This window comes from Diachasma alloeum, unplaced genomic scaffold, assembly GCF_001412515.2.
Source record: "Diachasma alloeum isolate Michigan unplaced genomic scaffold, Dall2.0 Dall_scaffold_00182, whole genome shotgun sequence".
NCBI lineage: Eukaryota > Metazoa > Arthropoda > Insecta > Hymenoptera > Braconidae > Diachasma > Diachasma alloeum.
Genome location: NW_021680348.1, coordinates 356,633 through 377,879, shown reverse-complemented (window position 1 = coordinate 377,879; position 21,247 = coordinate 356,633). Strand labels below are relative to the sequence as shown.

Genomic DNA, 21,247 nt, shown 5'->3' with positions numbered 1-21,247 from the left:
CCTAAAATTATTGTGTGGTCAGCCTGATGGAATTAGCATTATTCTTCGCATCGATTTAGAAATATTTAACGTTCTATTTCTATGATGTTAAGACTGCAGCAATTAAACACACGATGGAGTATAATTTTTGAACAAATTGAGCCAAAGCAGATGAGATTTTTATCTGTTGGATGGGCAGTTTGCCATCCTTGGTCAGATCATTTTTGTACAAATGGAACAATATTACTGATGGGATAATAATTAATTTATTATCTTGATGAAAAATGAAATGCGATTTCGTTCGCCCGACTGTGTATAATAAATCAAATTTAAAAACAAATAATCGATGTCTATAAATAATTTCTATACCTGGAAATGACGTAGGGAAAACGTATAAATATCCAGATGAAAAATATATATTCTGTAACTAACTTTAACTAAAAAAACGAAATTTTACAAGGGAAATCCCAAAGAATTGATTTCAATTTGTGTCTTCGTGAATTAAGTATTGATCCCAGCACGTTTGAAAAGCCCGCCCATCCACCTAGAAATTAACATAATCAATATTCAGTCCTTAGATTGACAAGATGTAAAAATAATAGTCTTTGGTCCCCGTTTTTTCAAATTAGATAATAAAATTAATGATTGCACCATTTTTGTTGTGATGAAATAACAGCTCGTCTGAGCTCTGCAGTAAAATGAAAAAAAAATGGATGACTTCACGTTCGGCTCGCACAGGTAAAAACAAAAGGCGCAAAATACGCATTTCAAACATTAACTAGTGTTTGAAGATTGACATTCGCTAAAAATATTTTTTGGATCTTGTAGACTAGTTCACCTCGACCTTAAGGGCGCCCCACCTCGGGTGGCTTATTTCGAGAAGGTTCGTAAGCTAAATAAACAATTAAGTGTTCATTTTGACATGTCAACAAAGGGTTCATAATCTCGTATTTAAACGTGCTCTAGTTATTTCCTTATCTGAGGACATGGGGTGCCACAGGCTTGTTGCTAGAGTGGGAGGACACGTTTCCGTACAATCGAGAGCTGTCACGCATTGGGAGCAATGGACCCAGCAGCCTAGGAAGTGGTTATACAGCACAAGAAGCTTTGCAGATACTGCAAATTGCTGGAGATTGTGGACTGGCAGTTGTTCCTTTGGTTCAAACCTTTGGTCATTTAGAAGTGAGTAAACTCTCCCTTCAGAATGAGCGGTTTTCAGGCATTGCTAATCAACAGACATTTTTTGTTGAAAATCAATTTTTGTAAAAAAAAGGTTTGCCAATATTTTCTCTTAACAGAAGACTGCGGTGTATTTTGAAAGTCCTTGGATTTTTTAGTTCACTTTGGCTTTCAACATTTGCATCCACTCTGTTGTAGTTCGTTTTAAAACACGACCAGTGGAGATCTCTGAGAGAAGTAGAAAACTTTCCGAGCTCGATCTGTCCATCGAACCCAGCCACTCTTCCCCTGGTTAAATCCCTCGTACGACAAATCGTGTCGTTCCACCCTGACATTCAATATCTCCACATCGGAGCAGACGAGGTCTGGCACCTCGGGCTGTGCTCTGTCTGCTCCAAACGGGCCAGTTTGAGTAAACATGGCAAGTCCACTCTTTACCTGGAGCATGTGCTCGCTATTGCACAATACATCAAGGAGATGTATCCTTGCTTGAAAATCATCATTTGGGATGATATGCTGAGGAGCACAGATTTGCAAGTTTTGAATGGTATTTCAATTATTGGACCATCTTATGTGTGTAGTCAAGTGGCAAAACGAGTGAGAATAAATGCGTTTTTCTTTAATATCATCAAACTTAATTTTGGGATGTGCTTTTTTGTATCTAGAAAAATTTCCCTTAAATCTCTAGATATTTAGTAAAAACTGAACTTTGAAAAAAGTTAATTCATCTCGTTTTACCATTTCATGACTGTTTTAAATTGAGAAAATGAAATAACATCCTTCTGTTTCATTGATTTTCAGAGTATTATGTTGGAAAGTACGTGGAACCAATGATATGGCATTATAATTCCAGAGAAACATTCTCTCTTCCCCAAGGTGAATAGTAATTTGCTCTCATTCCTTCGAAACCCTAGAGTTTCTTCAATGTTTTATAATCTTTCGTTTTATTTGAAGATTTGTGGACGAAATACAGTGCAGTATTCCCTAACGTATGGGCAGCAACAGCATTCAAAGGGGCGACAGGATCAACCCGACAAATTCCAGTGATAAGCCATCACATAAGTAATCACGAGAGATGGTTAGAAGAGCTTGGCATCCATGGTAACAAAATCAATGAATTCCGGGGGACTGCATTCACCGGCTGGTCGAGATATGATCACTATGCAACCATGTGTGAACTTCTGCCCACTGCAATACCGTCACTGGCGCTGTGTTTAAGGGTATGGCTGCACGGATATTCTGAGCAAACCCACATGCAGGTTGCCAAAAGTCTGGGGTATATTGACCACCCACTGCATATTAATCCGCCAATACGGCCTGCACCAATAGCCAGTAATCTCTCTTATCCTGGGTGGCAGTTGACGGGAGGGATCGAGTGGTTTTTGAACTTCAAGATCAAGTTCGATGGCATGGTCAATAGTGATCAGTAAGTATTTTCAATTATTTTGTATCTTCTTTGAAGTAGATGAGTTCAAAATATGTTTGCTCATTATTTCGTGAGCATACAGCGTGTCCCCAACCTTTCGAAATGCGAGCATTTTTACGTCTGAATGGAAACTTTGTAATCATCGATTTTGACGATCTCCTAATTTTATCTGGAAACAACGTAGAATGTCATGAACCATGAAGACATGATGTTTTTAGAAAATGTGTAGAGGGATGTTCGGATGTGTGTGCGAATTTTTCGGAAAATTTTCATAAATCTTTGAAGAAAAGGCACTAATGTTGAAGCTAAAAATCTGAAATTTCATCACATAATAGGAGACTTGTATGAAGCTCAATTCTGTCTAATTCCCCTATTCACACATTCATTGTAACATATGGATAGCTAAACGAAAATTATGGAGAAACATTGCCTGGATGTGTTATGATAATTAATTGAAAATCAGTCGTTTTCGAGACCAATTTTTCGGTAATGATGTCAAAAAGATGCTCAGGCAACACTTCATTGGTGGAAAAAGAAGAGTGGGGAATTGTCGTCCTCCATTGGTCGAGGCACACCTCAAGATTGGGTTAGGTCGACTCGAGCCATTCTGCGATTGATTCTGTGATTGGATGTCATTGGCGATTTCAAAGCGTTTGAAATCTTCAACTTTTAACAATGAATTATTAATTAATGAAGGATATTTCAAATGTTTGAAAATGAAAAATAAATTATTCAGGTCCCAATCGTGAGATTAGAAAATTTTAAAAAATTCATGCAAATTCTCCATTGGTATTTTTTGGAGCAGTTTTGGGCGCAATTTCAGTTCAATCGGTCAAGTAGTTTCCGAGATACAGCAAATTCTCAAAAGTCTTTTTTCTCAATGTCTCGAAAACTAGGTACGCGACTGAATTGATTTTTTTTACGTCAAAATATTCCTCATGATAATATCTATCAAATCAAATAATCGGCATCTTTCGTTTTTATGAGAGAATTATTCTGAACGCAATAACTCCCGAAAAAAATTAGATAGGATGTTGATATTTGGTGAGATTATAGCTCTTATGATATTATAGGATGCGATTGTGGATAGGCAAAAGGACAAGTGGTATAGAAGATATTCAACTTAAAAAAAAAAATAGTTTTGGTCAGTATCTCCCAACCTACTGGTCCGATTAATTTTTTTTTTTTCAAAATACTCGTCTTGCCGCCCCCTATCAAGATCAATCAAAATATGGATAGCCATTCATACAAACTTTTTGAGATCTTTGCGTTTTCCAATTTTTTCAATTGTGAGTTAATGTGCATGGCGTTTCCTAATACGCGTAAAACTTGAAATAAACATCTGAGTGTTATGACACTTGTGTATAAAATTCAGTGGCGACCGATTCAATACGTCCTGGTATAGAGCAATCCATCCAAAAATCTTTTTTTCTAAAAAGTCACACATCGTCATTTTTTCGATTATTTTCGCCGCTGGGGGCTTATTTTCGACTTGTTTTTTTTTTAATTTGAAGCATTCAGATCTTTTGCCGTATCCGGCAGCGAAAAGAAAAGATCCGAGTTCTCAAGTAAGACAATTTATTTAGATATTTCTTAGATATTTAATCCAGACAAGGTGAAAAAAAAATCAAAAGGCAGGAGAACCTTTGTCAGAAAAGGGAACCCCTCTTTTATCCTTTCAAATTTCATGATGCTTTTTTGTATGGAAATAAGACAGTTATTTTTACATTTTCACCTGATAATATCCATTTCGAAGATAATTTATGAAATAATCCATGCAAACTATTTGGACTTCTCTTGTCTCACAATGTCCCTGCAGATGTCACCACGTAGTAATATATTTTACCATAATTTGTAGAATTTTAACATGGATGAATCCATGGCAAGTGGCTAACAGTTACACAAATCCGATGCAACTAGAAAGTCTCATTCCAGCGTTTTCAGAGTAAGTTAATGTTAAACTTGATAGAAGGATAAATGCGTTGTTTCAATGATAAATGATTTGTTCATGAACATGATCTTAATTGAATTACTGAATTTCCAGTTTACTTCTGGAACTGACTTCCCTAGAATCCTACATGAAAGTTCAAATGGAAGCTATCTTCTTTCCACCGGCAATAGACGAGTGGACAGGCACACATCTTCAACCAATGAAGAATAAACTCATTGAGCTAAAACAAACAGCTGATAATCAAATCAAAATCAATAGTCGTGGATAGATGATTCTACCGTAAATATTTTATAATGTAAAATTGAAGATCGAGTCTGGATTGACTAGTAAAATTTTACAATATAAAGTTTTTGTAACTGATCTCTTCAGAGTAAACCCTAAGATTTAGATGTAAGTAAGAAAAGAACTTGCTTATTCATTTGAAAAATCCAAGCCTGCGACACCATGTTTTTCACATAGTTTTGTAATTAATTAATATGTTTCGTTTCTAATTGTTCGATTTTAAATGGAGAATAATAAAAATCTTACTATGCTGAATTCTCGGCAGTTATTCAATTCTTTTTCGATTTTGTTGATAAATTCAGCTTGCACGTGAGTACACTGAAATTTTCAATTGTGAGACATAGAAATTTTCATGATACACATAAAATGAGGGTCTACAAGAGCAAGTACAGTAAACAATTCTAGTTGTATTTAATGGATCATGTCAAAGTCCAAAGATCACAATGAGAAACACGATGCAAACCTAGACGAGTACTACCGAGAGACCCTGAACGAAACGAAACCTTATATTCTGAGATTGAAAGATCCACAAACAGCTCAGATTTGCAGAAAGTGGCTTGAAAGACTGAATCACGCGAGTAATCAACGAACATTGAGGAATCAGTACCTTGGAGAGTTGTATCGGAGATTGAAGGCTGGGAGAGTTGAGGGGGTGTTCAGCAGAGCTCCGTCGAAGGGTCCATTGCCTCCAATACCTTATCAACAGCCATCAGTATGTTTTTATCAATCCTAGGCTAATCGCCAGAACTGGTGATTAGCCATTCCAATAAAATCAAATAGAATCTATTTTGGATAAAGTGTACATTCAGTCATTGAATATAGAAATAGAACATCATATGTAATTTTTCATGGGCAAAGCAACATCACTTTGAGTGGCTCAATTCGTTCGTCTCAATGGACAAAGGGTAGCACCAAATAATACATTGCTGAACTCGTGAAATACGTTGAATTTTCAAAAAAGTTCGACTAATACGGTAGAGACAGATAGTGGGACATTCACCTTACTTGATATTTAATTTTATCAAATCAAAAAATGATTTCATTGCAATACCTTCTATTTCAACGAATATGCAGTGGGAAAATTTGATTTTACATCGGAAACCTCAATTACTACACATATGACGTGTTAATATTAAAGAAAAGAGAAATGACGGATCTCGAATGAGTTTTTATCTACTGAAAATAATGAAAGAGAATTATTTTTGTCAACTATTTAAAATAGAAATTTCCTGATTAAAAATTTTTCAATTCTATTTTACGTATGAAGACTCGGAGAATACCAATAAGTTATATTTCCAATAGTAATTCATTTCCAATAGTATTTTACACGGATGTTGGTTGCCTTAAAGACATTATTTTCATTAAAAAATACTTGGAGAACGCCGAGATTGTTAAATTATATTATCAATCATACAATAGTTAAATTATTAAATCTAGAAGTGCAATTGAGAATAAAAAAAAATTCAGCGTAAGTTGACCACTCCAGAGGTAATTTTGGTGTCCAAATCAATTTCGTTTGAGTCATTCTTGTTAGGCGACTGAACCGGATTCCTTCAGTGACAGTTCTGCTTCCACACAAATACTTCGCCCCCATACAAACCCCTGGATGAGATGCAGACAGCCACTTCGGACAAAATCATCTCCCCAACAACGAGAAATAGAAGATGAAACAGACGAAACAGTCAGTCAAGATGACAGATCTGAGTTTTCACCAAAAGCTCAGTACTCTCTCGAGAATAAACCCTCTAAAAGCCAACTGCACTTTTGCAAGCAGAGGATAGATGAGTTGACGAACGTTGCTAGAAAGTTGCATATTCAAAATGAGTACTTGAACCAAGAACTGTTGAAGAGGCAAGGATGCGGAGATGCTGACGAGCTGCATCATCTTCGAGCGATTGTCAAACAGAAGAATGTGGAGATAAACGATTGGAAATCTAGGTGAGAGAGTTTTGTATTCCTTGAGAGGCTCAGTTCATAGGTAAACTGAAACTTAGGCTTGTGAAAGTGCAGCAGATGAAGAACGATCTCGAGGAGTGTCATGAAGAGATTATCCATCGCTTTAAGGGTGCAATCAGCGAACAATGCGAGAAGTTCAAGGGAAGATTACAGCAGGAGGAAATGAAAAGTGAAAAGTTACGGCAGGAAGTTGATACTTTGACTCAAAAAGTGGGGAAAGTGTCTCAGGAAAAGGTGAGAACTTTTATTTGCAGTCTGTTATTTTGAGAAATAAATTGCTTGTTGTCAGAAGAGGCAGGGGTAGAATAGACACTTTTCACTTGAAAAAAAAGTTATCGTTCAGAAACTATATTGTCAGTTGAACTTTTATTATACCCGATTGTCTCATGTTGTTCCCCCAATTCAGGAAGAAGAATTAATGTTGAAACAAAAGACCTATGAAGAATTATTCGAGATTAAAGAAAGAGAATTTGCCTCGAAATATAAAAACCTAGAAGCGATTAATCACGATTTAATGAGAAAAAATGAAACCAATGAGAAAAATATTCTCCTATTAAATAACAGACTCCAAGAACTGGAAAATAAATTGCAATCAAAGACTGAAGAGGTATAATTCTACTACTATTACTTTTTTCCGGATAGTCATCTACTTTTTCTTATTATAGGAAGCAAAGTTGCAGTTGTTATTGAGTGAACAATGTTCAACTATGAGAGACGAGTTCACAAAAATTAGAAATGAGATGGAAGCAGCTAATCAGCAACAAAATCAAGTGCTTACTCAGAAGGTATCTAGCTTGAGAAAGTGTCTTCTGAAGCTGGAAAAATCAAAGCAGAAGGTCATTCTAGAGTACAAGCAGAAGATCTTTGAGATAGAGAAAGTAATGCAATCCTTTTCTAATTGCGGTCATTCAATTAGAATTGATGATTTTCAAGTTAACTAGTTCCTCTATTCACATTCCTGGAATGAGTATGATCGTAGGGAGAAAGCAGAGAATTGAATGAAATTTTTTTAACACATTATAAAAGTCCTTTAAGAACCGTGCGCAAAATTTCAAGAACCTCATGTACACAATAACAATGGAAATAATGTCTAAATTTGCTACTTGCACACGCGGTTGAAGAGGGCATCGATATTTTTAGCGTTTTCCCTACGGGTTATTCCTCGAGAAATAACGTAGGAAAGATGCTGAACTTATCGATGCTTCATTCAACCGCGTATATAAGTAGCAACTTTAGAATTTTTTTCCATTAGTATTGTGTACATGAAGTTTTTGATATTTTCGATCCGGTTTTTGAATAACTTAAAGAAGGTAAATGTACCGATGCCCGTCTTTGTCCCTACGCTCGTTCAGATCCTGTCAGCTATGACCAAAAGTCTATTAAGAGTGAAGTACGATTGGAGTTATTATTTTAGTCAATAAGAAAAGTTATAGACACCAATGCAGAGTGATTTATTGAATAAGAAGAGAGAAAAATCACATTCACATCAACTCGTGCTACGACAGAGTTAATTCTTAAGCCACAAGTTAAGAAACACAATTTTAAAACGTTGATATCTCCGTTACAATAGTAAAATGGAATTAAAAATCCCTTGGCTAAGGTTTCGAATAGTTAAAAATATAATAAAAATGCATAAATTATAGTAATATCCGGATATTTCACTGAAATATTGCTAATTAAAAGAATAGGTACAATGAAAATGGCATTGATCCTACGCTCGTTCTGCACCCAACTGTCAACTGGTAACGGACTAAATGGATGAAAAAATCATTTAAAAGGTTGGACTGTCCAATGGAAATATAATTTTGTGCATCGAGATATTTTTTAAAGTTGTTTTATCACAAAATAGGATACTCACGATGTAATTAGTTCGGCTAACATCTTTCCATATCACTCAAATCACGAGACGAAGATAGGGACATGTGTCAAACGAGCATGGGGACAAATGAACGAGCGTAGGGACATGGGACTTTTCACATTCATGGACGATTATTTATTAAAAAATAGTAATTATCATAATTAATATAAATAAATTCCAATTCTGAAGATTTTACCCTCTTATATGTAATTTAAATCATCGCATCTTCACGCTCATTTCGATAGAAATATTGGACTAATGATATGTTCACCTTAGCTAGACGAGCGTAGGGTCATTTGCCTTAATACGTTGAAAAATTTTCATTCAATTCTTTGCTTTTGCGGAACCCGCCATAATACCCTTAACTTATTATACATGGGCCTTTATGGCGATCTTTCAAATTTGCATGAAACTATATTTTCAACTCAGATAATAACGCAGTTTCAGAAAATTCTCTATAAAAGCCCATATATAAGAAGCGACAATTAATAATAACTTGAAAAGGAAATTCAGAAAAATTCATGGATAATTCAACTATGATTCTAAACATCCTATATAAATTCCAGATGAATATTATCATCTACCTTTTTCGAATGAAACAACTTAAGGGTGTTCATGCGTTTTCCAAAAAAAGATTTGTTTCATGTCCGAGGAAAATTCTGTGATTTCTGCATCCGAATGGAAGTATTGAAATCGTTCTATTTTTAGATTCTCTAATTTTGCTTGGAAATGATGTAGAATGGTCTGAACCGTAAAAATACGAAGTTTGACCACCTTGTGTATATGTGCGGATGTCCTTGGTGGTTGACTTTTTGAAAATTGAAGAATTAAAGTACTAAAATGATTTCAAAACATCTGAATTTTTGTCAGATTATAGGTATATGAATGAGAACTAACTCTGTGCTCAATTTCAGCGCAATCGATCCAGCTATTTTTGAGAAATCACCATTTGTTTTTGAATCGTTTTTCGCAAATATCTCAAAAACTACTCAACTGATTTCAATTTTTTTTTCAAAATATTCCCTTCAATGTCTTCTATCTCAATCAATAAAAATATGCACACCCTTTCATACAAAGGTTTCGCAATATTTCCATTTTTCGGTTGTTCGCTCAATATCCTTGTTAGCACTCTCATTTTTGCAAAAATCTATATATTAACTTAAATTTGGCATGCAGTTTCCTCATTGCACCAGAACGTTTCGTATTAAAACCACAACAAAGACGCACCCACACGGAGAAAAAAATACCAGAGCAATTACTATCCTAGGACGGTAAAATGGATTGATTTTGACGGATCAGAAAAAAATCATGTGCCAGCACCGGGAATACAATAATCTTGCGCGGTATATCCGAGAAAAATTCTTGAAGCACCGCAAAAATTCGATGCTCGCACGTGAAATTTTTCGAGTCCGTCAAAATGTACCCATGTTGCCATTCTAACACAGTAATTTTTCTGGTATTTCATTCCCCGTGCATACCAGTTTGACTTGGGGAAAATACTCGCAATATTGAAACTGTTACGATAAAGTGAAAAAATTCACATAAAAAAGTGAACAAAGAATGAAACTAAAAAAAAGTGAACGACCATCATGAAAAAAGAACTAAAAATTGGAATAACGAGTAATTATAAACAAATGAGGATTTGAAAGTAATTTCGGAAAGTAATTTAGAAGTCTCGGAAGGGAGGACTTTATCTGGTCAGGTTTTCTCCTAACTTACGTTTTCCTAAAACCTCTAGCAAATGCGATACAGGAGGTTGGNGGGGGGGGGGGGAGGAGAGAAAGGCTCAAATTGGAAAAATGTGGAGAAATATCCGAGAGTAAAAAAATTTATTATGCTGAAACCATTCGGAAGCATATCATCAATTTATTGGTGGTGAGGAAAGCAGTGAAACATCAGTCAATGACATGCTCAGCATCATATGCTCGCTGCCCCCTGTCTGTTTTTAACTAACGGGGAATTATATAAAACCGACTTTTTTGATAATTGAGGAAAACTAGTTGCCGTAGCTTTGATGAAATCAAATAAACAATTTTTTTCTCATACACCGGCTCTTATAGGATTTATTTACCAATTGATAATTGACCGATTGAAAGACTATAAATGAAAATAAAAATCGGAGGCAATGTGGCAAATTATAGTACATCCAGGCAAATAATGCAGATATCTAAAATTTTGAGCCACACCTGAGCTCATGCGAACGTGTTTATATTTGGAGCATCTTGCCCATTTTATTTTAGAATAATCAACTTGAACGGATGGATTAAATTTGCATCAACATGAAGGAAATAACGTTGTCTATTAGTTTGAATTTCTGCGATTTTGTATCAATATATTTAAAAAATGGATATATGACTGTACTCATTGCAGCAATGAGAATAGGGACTTCCCAGAGATTTTGCCCTGATGAGGGTTCTGCGTTGACGTTTTAATTCCACGTCAGAACTAGAGATGACCGTAATTTTTCCTTTTGGTCAGGTTAGACGTAAATGACCGGTTTCTGTTTTCTGACTCTGACCGAATTTTGTGTAGAAAATGACCGTCATATATCACGTATGAAAAAATCGTATAGAAATTTTCTATACGGGTTGCGTATAGAATTTCTATAGGATTTTCATATATGATATTCGGATATTTCTATACGGATATTTTTTATACAAATTATTTCTATACGATTTCTATAGGTTTGATCCTGTACGACCCACTGCCACATGTATAGAAACATTTCGTATGGAGTTGCGACATTTTTTTACGTTTTTCTCTGGAGCGTTTAGACATCTTTCGTATGAAAACAAATATTTATGTAAAAATTTATGTGTAGAAATAATTCGTATAGGAAATATTCGTATATAAATATCCGAATATCATATACGGAAATCCTATAGAATTTCTATACATAATCCGTATAGAAAATTTCTACACGGAGAAAAAAATACATCGTAATTTTGTGAGAATCCTTCCAAAAATTAGTGTGCTGTTCACCAACGCTGGGACATAACAGGGAGTCATCGGAGAATTCGCATGTGGCACACTAATTTTTACGGGAATCCCCCGAAAAAGTGGCCGGAGTCCCACCAAAAATTAGGGTGCCGCTTATGAATTTTTCGACGTCCCCATGTTATGTCCCGGCGTTGGGGGACAGCACACTAATTTTTGGGAGATTTTTTTCTCAGTGTATACGATTTTCGAATATACGAAATCGTCTATATAGTTGCAAATTGACCGCCTATGTTATTTCGGTCATTTTTGGGTCATTTTTTAAGGGCTCGATCGAAAAACTCTCAATAGAATTGAATTATTATAATTTATTATTTTATTTATTAATTATTATGAATGGCCTCGTTCTCAATGATACACTGTTAGAAAAAAAAACGAAATTTCTTAGACAATTGACTGTTAATGGTCAGGACAGTGCCACTGAATGCAATTTAAGGGGAAAGAAATCACGAAATTTCAGATTTCACTCAAAATTCAATAATATTCCAACATTTTGAGAAGGGAAATTTCAGTGAAAATTAAATGTGATAAAAATTTCCGACAAGTGAACTGGAAATGTCAGCTAAACATTTTGAACAGTTTAAAAATCGCTGGACTAGTATTCGTAGATTGAGGTTCTTCTATATAACTGGAAATTGACGATCAAAATTCGGTCATTTCATGCTTATGACCAATTGTAATTTTTTTTCTAACCACATGGTCAGATTCTCGGCGCAGTAATTACCGGTCATGACAGTAGTCTTGGACACTCGCATCTTTGTCACTCACATTTCTAATCAGAACCCTCATTGATATTTGAGTTAATACGCTAAGATATCCTGAAGCATCAACTCGATTATTCATATCAATTGCGTCAATTCTAAATGCACAGAGTAAAGAAATAGAAATGAAAGCAATGGAACTACAGCTACAAGAGCAACGTAACGAACTATCAACTTCCCTGAGTACTGAAAAGCAATGTGAATTAGACAGTCTCGTGAATATGTTGGAGGAGAGATACAAAGGATTCGTAGCAACGACTGAAGCAATGGCTGATAGTCAACGACAAAAATATCTTCAAGTACGAAATGTTAATATCTCCCTACCATCGTCATAAATTATCCCAACGATTTTTCATCATTTGGGACTATTATTCACACAGAAGATGACAGAGCTAGAAGACCAATTGTCTCGCTTGAAGAGTACCCTGATAACCGATGGAACTTACGTATAATAGGTTATTCAGTAAACGCATGGATAGAGCTAGATAATTTCACTGAAAACAATTATCCCGGTAAATTCTAAACCCCAATTAGCAATAAGCAAAAGAATAATGCATTTACCAAAGCTTCACTGTCGCAATTCATCAGCCACTGTTCACATTCCTTGGAACATTCAAATAACCGTAAGTACCAAAGCCTCTCAGCGACAGTCGCTGAAGTGAAAACAGGTCTGTTCTCCATCGCATGAAGGGGCTAACCTCAAATATTTGTTTACTCCGGAATGTGTATTTTTAACCGGACTACGAATTATTGATTTGTAATAATATATCTCCATATTTTATAATATTTTGAAGGACTCGTTATTAAAATTCCAAACTTCAACTTACACTTTTGATTGTAAAATGCCTACGACAAAGAGAACAGCACCAAATATCCTCATAACAGGTAATTGAAGCATGTCTACAGCTGTTGAATTATCTTATTCGAAATAAACTCAAATCGAAGTGAATCGTCGGCGATCGTCAATAATCCTCTATCATTCATCAATGATCAATTAATTGCTGATGACAGGTACCCCTGGAGTGGGCAAAAGCACAATGGCTGAGAAATTAGCCCAAAGAACCGGCTTGATCTGGCGGGATGTCAGTAAACTTGCAATTGACAATGGATGTCTGGAAGAATATGATGAAGTGTACAAATGTCCTGTGCTAGATGAAGACACAGTGAGTGAAGTTGAATAAATTATTTATTGATTAATTAAACGAGCAATTAGTTTGATTGTTGATTTAACCAATTATGATATCAATTATTTTGTTTATTATTTTAAAATTCGGTTTATTAACTTCCCGACCTGGAGGGAGGACGATATTACAATGATTTCATGTTTCCTCCACATTTTGTGACCCTTCGAATCAGTTGAACTTCGTATTCTTGTATGTATATGAACAACATTTTGTGCTACTATGTCCCTTAAACATACGACACAGTTCGATTAAAGAAAAAATACAATTAGGGGAGGGTGGGGTAAAACGGACACTTTTGACTTGTTTTAAGATGTTAATGAGGGGTTGAAATGTTGATAAAATTTAATAATTTTTTTTTTCATTACAAAGAAGAACTCTTTCTCTTTGTGACGAGCCTAAACTGAGCTCAATTGATAAATTTGTTTCGGAATTATGAATAATTTTAGAAAAGTCTAAAGTGTCCATTTTGACCCATCCTCCCCTAATACATGGACATGAAAACTAATCAGATTAGATTGTGAAGAAGAACACAAAAATATGTGAATTTTTCGACAATGTAAAAATTTTACTTAGAAAAACGATGGGATTTGCAGTTATTTTTTGCAATCGGTGTGTCCTCTAATAACTTGATTCTAATTGGAAGCTAAACGAAAACGTCTTCGCAGTTGTACAGTTATATAGCTTTTTTTTTTTTATTAGGTTTTATCAGATGTTTATAATATTTAGTAAGCATTAGAGTGGAGTTTCATCGTAAGATCCAACAGGTGAAAGTGATCTAATAATACAATAAATTCAAGATATATATTTCAGTATTATAATCGAATTGATTTTTCTCACTCCAATAACAGTGAAGGATTCGTGGGGGAGTTATCAATTCGATCCATGAGTACACCCATTTTAATCAACCCTTACGATTATTTTATCTGTTCACAACTTTAATTTTGTTTTCAAGCTGTTGGATAGCATGGAGACCTACATGGGCAAAGGAGGCAACATCGTCGACTACCACGGTGCTGATTTCTTCCCAGAAAGATGGTTTGACATTGTTTTTGTTCTTCGTACCAGCAACACAATCCTTTATGATCGTCTGACAGCCAGGGGCTACCTGGGAAAGAAACTCGAGGACAATATTGACTGTGAAATATTTCAGACAATTTTAGACGAGGCCAAATCCTCATACAAAGAGGAAATCGTTCACGAATTACAGAGTAATACACAAGAGGAAATTGAGGCGAATGTTAATAGGGTTTGTCAGTGGCTGGAGCAGTGGAAGCAAGATAATCAAGTTGTATAAATAAAGTCCTTTGAAGTATTTATTTATTTACAGAGTTGTGTTATTTTCCAAAGGAAAATTTATTTCTCGTTCTAATCTACAATTCCTAAGTCCTGTTTGATTTTTTTCAGTCTCTCGTCCAAACTCGCGTAATATTTCATCTTCACCAGTGTGCATTTAGCTTCTTCCAGGTTGTTATTATGGAAGGACTCTGAAGCTTTCCTATAATTATAGAATCAAATCTATTAGATAATTTAAAAAGTAGGGTTTTAGCATCAAAAGTACCTTGATAAGTCCTCCAATATCGTGTGGTTTTTCATCATTAATTGTACAATTTTATCCTTATCCTCTGATGCATCTTGAACCTCCTCATTCCTCTCCATAATCTCCATAAGGAACTCTGGATCTAAATTAGTTGTTCCTTCAGGAATTGAAAGATTCTTCAATTTTAATAAATAAAGACCTCGATCTAGGGGATTTGCCAACGTTGCATACGCTTTGTTCAATAAAGATGATAAATTCTCAGAATATTGTTTTTCTCTCTATAATGAACAAGTATCATTTATTAATAGTAATCAACGTATTAGATACTTTTATTATTATTATATATCCGTCATGGGTATTCTTGCTGGTTTTGAAATTTTTAATATTTTTGCTTCCCAATGGAAGCTTTGTAATCGTTCAAATTTAAGTTTTGGATTTTTTGTGTTATATTGACCCAGTATGATTTAAAAAGCCCGAAAATGCCATTGTTAGACCTCATCCGTACATGTGTGTACATATGTAACAACGTTTTTCTTCAATTGTTCGCTAATGAATAGATGAAGTTGAATCGTTTTTTAGAATGTAGGTATTATTGCGCCCTATCAATCGCCATTAACTAAAATTTAATCCATCGATTAATTTTGTTACTTTTCAATTTTTTCGAAAATCGGTTGCCCTACGATAATAAAAAAAATCTGAATCGATTGAATGATGGTTTAAAAGTTTGTTTCAATGTCCTTTTAACCGAGTTTAGAGATGAAAGTGATAGCAATAATCGTTATTTTGATTTATTTAAAAATTTGCAAAAATTTTGTATATTTTGATAATCGGAATTCCGGATATCTTCGAATATCATGCTTCAAATGAATTCAATCATGGCTTAAAATGTGTGTTTTAATGCCATTAAGTCGAAGTTGAAAGATGATTACGACAGCTATATTGGTTGATTTGATTGTTATGATGATTGTTCAAAATTTTTAATTTTTCATGAATTTCCCTGAAAGTGAGCTTTCTGATGGTTTCTTCAAATGTGATGTTTCAAATTCATTCAAGTATGTGTAAATAAATTTGTTCTATTACCATTTTATTAAAGGGCTGAGGATAGATAGAACTGTAAAAAAGACAATCGGCTGTATAGAAGAAAGGAATAGTAAGAATAATGATGATGATAACATTCAACTAAATTGAAAATCTGACAAAATTAGTTAAAAAGAAATCTTATTCAATTTAATCAAATCAAACAATGAATTATACCTGACAAGATAATAATGCGCAAAGTAAACATTCAGAATGATTGCTAATTTATTAGCAAAAATAACTATATACTATATACAATACAAGAGCAATTTTCCATTTCTTTTTATTGGGAATTAGACGCGCTAAAGAAAGTTTGTCGAGCACATTTGTAATCATTGTTAAAAAAATTTTTTAACGCATAGGTCTTATCCTTCAGGGCGAGATCAACCCAATGCTTTAAGACCGTGTTATGGGCTGAAATTAATATTCCCATCAAGTTCAGAAACATATTAGTATATTTCGATACGATTGCGGGAAAGTGTTTTTGGGCTCGTGGGAGGTTTATATAATCCCACGAGGCTAAAAACACTTTTCCCGCGAGTATTGAACCCTATTTTTCATCACCATGTCTGGGTAAAATGTCACTTTACACACAGCGTGATGAAAAATAATCGATTAATCACCTCAGTTTTATTCCCAAATCTATCAGGATGCAGTAAATTTTGCAGTGCCCTGTACTTCCTCTGAACCTCTTTATCTTCCACATCGTAATTTCTCTTAATCCCAAGTATGTCAAAATAATCCAGAGACTCAGGTGGTTTCTGAAGGGTTTTACACTTTTGACAGAATAACTCAGACTTGTAGGGAAAATTACACTGCCAGCATTTCTTCGGGGTCTCACTGCAGTACAATGACACTCTCGACAATTTCAATTCTAAATCAATATCCCTTCTTGCACACACTGCATGCATTGCACTTCGAGAACAATCAGCTCCAGTCAACCTGGTCAAACTTTTCAATGTCAAGTTCAACTTTGAGCTTGTCAATCTTAACCCCATATTTCAATACTTGTCAACAACTCCATAAAATCAATTGCACTCTACAAACAACTTATTATATATATAACAACAAAGAGAATTACACAAACATCTCCGTCCTCCTCTGAATATTTTCAATTGTTACAAACGCTTCATCATAACAACTTCACTAAGAGTCTTTTTTACCAACAGATAAACCAGGCGAACTTTTTACCATAAATACAAGATGGCGCGTCTTTCCCGTTTCTCTTTCCAAGAATCTCCTCCAACAAATTAATTCCAAAGCAAACTGCACAATCGACTCCAAACTCCTCCAAAGAACCCATTCAGAACTTAAAATACACTTATCCTCAATGCTCCTCAACTTTTTCCATCAACGCGTCAAAGAAATATCAACAGCGATCTAATCTTTTAAAAAGATAAAATAATATTGGTTGACTTGCTAAGTAAAGGGATGATATTTATCGAGTGACGAGAGGGTTGTATATACAAGCGCAATCTAAGCACGCTGGTTGTAAAGTATATCAGTATCGGGAGAAAATGGGGAGAAATCCAGGAGGGGGGGGGGGTCTTTACTACTAACGCTGATCCAACTATGTATGTATATGTGTGTGTGTGTTTTGAAAGGGGAAGAGAATCGCAGAAGTTGGTCTGCGAGGGTGGCAAAAGCTACCCCAATGTTTCAGTGTAGTCGTATGACGCCTACCGGTCAACGTCGTACGTGTCGCAAATCCACGATTCAATACTATTTACCACGTGGTTTTATCGTCTTTGATGCCGGTGACATTTTTTTCCAACGAATTTATTTCAAAAGTTAACTCTATCCGTCGTGTTTGTAAACAATCACGTATTCCGTCCGTGTGCACTCCCTTTCGTGCTCGATTTCATTCAAAACTGTTTCACAAATTTTTGAATAACACAAGTGCTGGAGCATTATTTTCACGATAAAAGTTATAGTATGAGAAGAAAGTTGTCGAAGTGGTGAATGGGGATGATAAAAATTCAAAAAGAGGTTTCAAGCGATTGTGACGAGAGGGATATTTTTTGATCAATCGCCCGTTTATGGAAAATTCAAATTGGATAGGTGAGAAAAATTGAACGAAACGACAGCCGAAGGGATTATTCCAGCTGCCTGAGGGCGCCACGTGAATAAAATCGATTGCTGGCGTATAGATCAAAGAGGGAGAATTAGTGATGTGGATGTTTTACATTTTCAACTATGGAAATGAAAGGAGGGAGGGCAATTTTACGAGAGTTACTCCACTTTAAAAAATGGATCATCCTTTCTATTGATGCAGAAATTTAACTTATTGGAGATGGGGGAATGAAATGGTCTATTTTAAAGCAAATTATCGATCCAAGTAGTATAAATACTGTAGTTGTTAATGGAGTGTTTATGAGGTGGTGTGATAATTAGAATACAGCATGTGATGAAGTCAGTGAACCTTTCAACGAGTGATTGTGATTCTGAGGTAATAAATACTTTGTTGAGCTATAAAATAATTATACAATGAAATGCGAAAATTCATTGTAAATGAGTCAACAAACCCTCCAATGTATAGTTATTGTTGTAACGTGAACAGCCAATATAAATAGTTTTATGTTGGGAGTTGTGAATTCTAAAATAAGCACTGAGGTTCTTGATTTCAAGGGGTGATATTGATTCCTGAATTATGTGAAGTCTTGAGTGTGTGGAGTCCATCGTTCCTAGAATGCCACCTAGACATTCATCTCTGGGATGCCACGTCGTTTAGTCATTTTGGTAATAAATCTTCAAAAATCATTGAAAATTACATCGAAGGCTATATAGGAGGCTCAACGGATTTAATATATATTCACACACTGGCACTACCAAACTACGAAAAACCTCTGTACATTGAGCCACAGAAAAAGATCGCGTGACTTACACGGCTGCAGTACAGTATCGAGCGACTAATCAGATCTAGGTCGTATGTTTCATTACAATGTGACAGAAAAAGTCCAAATATAAAAGAGAAACAACGGGCAGGGGGAATTGTAGGGGGACACATTTGCCTACGATTACCCAACGACATTCCAATCTCTATCGTGACTTCCTTTATTTACCCGTTACGTTATATATCCAACGGGGCTGAGTTATTTCTTGGATTTTGTATGCGGGAAAGAAGTATTAGGGGCAAACAAAATGCATTATTAATGACGCGACAATTATTGACTCGCGGCAAATATTTTTCATCCCAAGAATGAATATTTGGATACTGCGACAGGTTTACTTGATCCTTTGAATTTTAAATTGTTCGTCGGTCTGTAATAACGAGGACATGAATTCGATATAAAATCCATGAAATTTTCAATATTGCCCAAACCAATTCCCAAACTCGAGACTTGTTTCTTTTTCAGTATTTTCACGTAGTAGAAATGAGGAAAAAAGTACACAATTGCCTAGAGAATTCGACGTGTCGAGGTATAATTCGTTGGTAGATGACACAGTGTAGCGGGTCGTCGCCCTCCGTCGTCTTACGTCCGCATAGCACGCGCACTGTAGCCTATCGTCTGGCGTTAAATGAAGAGGGGTCTCGTCCCTTTAGCTTCCTAGGGAAGGGCGAGGAGATGTATTCGTGTGCGTTCGACCGACAGATACGTGACTGTGTATACGCGAATATAAAATGCCTGCAGTAATCCAAGTACAGTAGCATAGCCCAATATCTGCATCAGGTTGCAAGAACAAAAAAGGGAGTAGCGTGGGGCTATTTCTAGCCACATAGTCCAGAGGAATACACATACGTGCGTTATGGGGATGTTCGAGGGGTTGCGCCGGAGCGCGAGGGATGTCTCTCGGTGGTGGGGTGCAGCGTCTCGACGGCTCTGTCTCGATGCCTGTATAGTGCCTCGTGTGGCGGAGGGTCAGGGGCGCTTAGGCTCTTCTGGGGTTTTACTCTCTTTCGCGCACGAGGTTGGCACTTTCACCCATCTCATCCCCCGACGGGAGATACAGCCAAAAAGCCTCTGTGCAACGCTACCTTGTACATCGTCATGGTAACGTGCGTTGGGTATATGAACGCTGCTACTTGGCTCGATTCTGTTTACCGTGGAGGCAATCCGTTATCATTTTTAAGAGTGTTTTGTTATGATTTTTGTTGATGTTTTTGCTGGAGGATTCATAATGGTTATGGGGTGGGAAAATTGATGGGGTGGCAAAGGTCTCTTAACATTAACATGCGAGCAATGAAATCTTGACTATTGTTTCGATAATAAAACTTTACACCGAGAAAAACAAGCGGATTTCTTGAAAATGAGTATAGTTATTGTTGCTAACTAATTAGCTATTTGCTTCCGAGTGAATTTTCTGTTTTCCAAGTTTTTACTTTGCTACATCTTGTCGTTGTTTTCATGTTATAGAATTATCATTGCTTGAAATGTCCTCGAAACTTTTGCTACTATTTCATTTTTTGTTTTGTATTATCGTGCATTCAAACCCTCATATAAGCGCTAATTCGGGTTCAGTCAGATTTTAATAGAGATTTATTTATGATTTCATTAGGAAATAGATCGTCTAGGTTCGACCGGAGCTCAACCCATGTTTAATCAGGATCAGAGTTTAGTCAGTGTTTAGGGTGCATTTTACTCGGTTTTAATCGGATTTAATCAAGATTTCATTGTGATTTAAGCAAACTTTATTCGGGACTTAACTCGAACTCATGCTAGGTTTAATCACAGTTTAATCCCGGTTTAGTCGAAATCATTAAATAATATGTATGAATATTCAATATAATAGACTGATATAGGAAGCCAAAGAGGATAGACCTGAGTAGAGGCCCGGATCGGGGGGTTTGACTGACTCCAAAAATGTTAGTTGGTACCCCACGGGAAAGGCGGCGTCCCGGTCGAATTGTCGGTAAATGTGAGTCGGGTGCGTGAGTATTCGGCAGTAGCAGTCCTGCTGTGACAGGGACAGGTTCGGAGGGGGATTTCTGTCCTCCTTGTACTCAATGTTTACTTTATGTTTTTCAGTTGATTTATTCGCCGACTAATTAATATTAAGGGATGAAACAAAGACTGTTCAATGGAGAATTAAATTCCCCATCCATCAACCCCCGTTTCATC

General features: G+C 35.8%; 4 protein-coding genes across 4 annotated transcripts; 3 read left to right on the top strand and 1 right to left on the bottom strand.

Annotated features, from left to right (window-relative positions):
* The first annotated feature begins 638 nt into the window (after positions 1 to 638).
* On the top strand, positions 639 to 5,072 carry LOC107046435 (hexosaminidase D). Its single transcript, XM_015269051.2, has 8 exons — positions 639 to 717; positions 808 to 862; positions 946 to 1,161; positions 1,357 to 1,705; positions 1,960 to 2,034; positions 2,113 to 2,584; positions 4,443 to 4,529; positions 4,629 to 5,072. Exons 1-8 carry the CDS (start codon positions 689 to 691, stop codon positions 4,801 to 4,803), a joined length of 1,458 nt encoding a protein of 485 aa, XP_015124537.1. The 5' UTR covers positions 639 to 688; the 3' UTR covers positions 4,804 to 5,072.
* Positions 5,073 to 5,238: 166 nt separating this feature from the next.
* Positions 5,239 to 12,841, top strand: LOC107046417 (cingulin-like). The gene is made up of 7 exons (XM_015269031.1): positions 5,239 to 5,529; positions 6,352 to 6,755; positions 6,812 to 7,007; positions 7,180 to 7,380; positions 7,439 to 7,651; positions 12,500 to 12,688; positions 12,770 to 12,841. The coding sequence occupies exons 1-7, from the start codon at positions 5,239 to 5,241 to the stop codon at positions 12,839 to 12,841; spliced, it is 1,566 nt and encodes a 521-aa protein (XP_015124517.1).
* Positions 12,842 to 12,939: 98 nt separating this feature from the next.
* On the top strand, positions 12,940 to 14,893 carry LOC107046409 (adenylate kinase isoenzyme 6). Its single transcript, XM_015269021.1, has 3 exons — positions 12,940 to 13,274; positions 13,401 to 13,552; positions 14,526 to 14,893. The coding sequence occupies exons 1-3, from the start codon at positions 13,232 to 13,234 to the stop codon at positions 14,865 to 14,867; spliced, it is 537 nt and encodes a 178-aa protein (XP_015124507.1). The 5' UTR covers positions 12,940 to 13,231; the 3' UTR covers positions 14,868 to 14,893.
* Positions 14,860 to 17,663, bottom strand: LOC107046399 (iron-sulfur cluster co-chaperone protein HscB). The gene is made up of 3 exons (XM_015269013.1): positions 16,811 to 17,663; positions 15,132 to 15,388; positions 14,860 to 15,068 (listed from the first exon to the last, which is right to left on the bottom strand). Exons 1-3 carry the CDS (start codon positions 17,183 to 17,185, stop codon positions 14,939 to 14,941), a joined length of 762 nt encoding a protein of 253 aa, XP_015124499.1. The 5' UTR covers positions 17,186 to 17,663; the 3' UTR covers positions 14,860 to 14,938.
* Between the last annotated feature and the right edge of the window lie 3,584 nt (positions 17,664 to 21,247).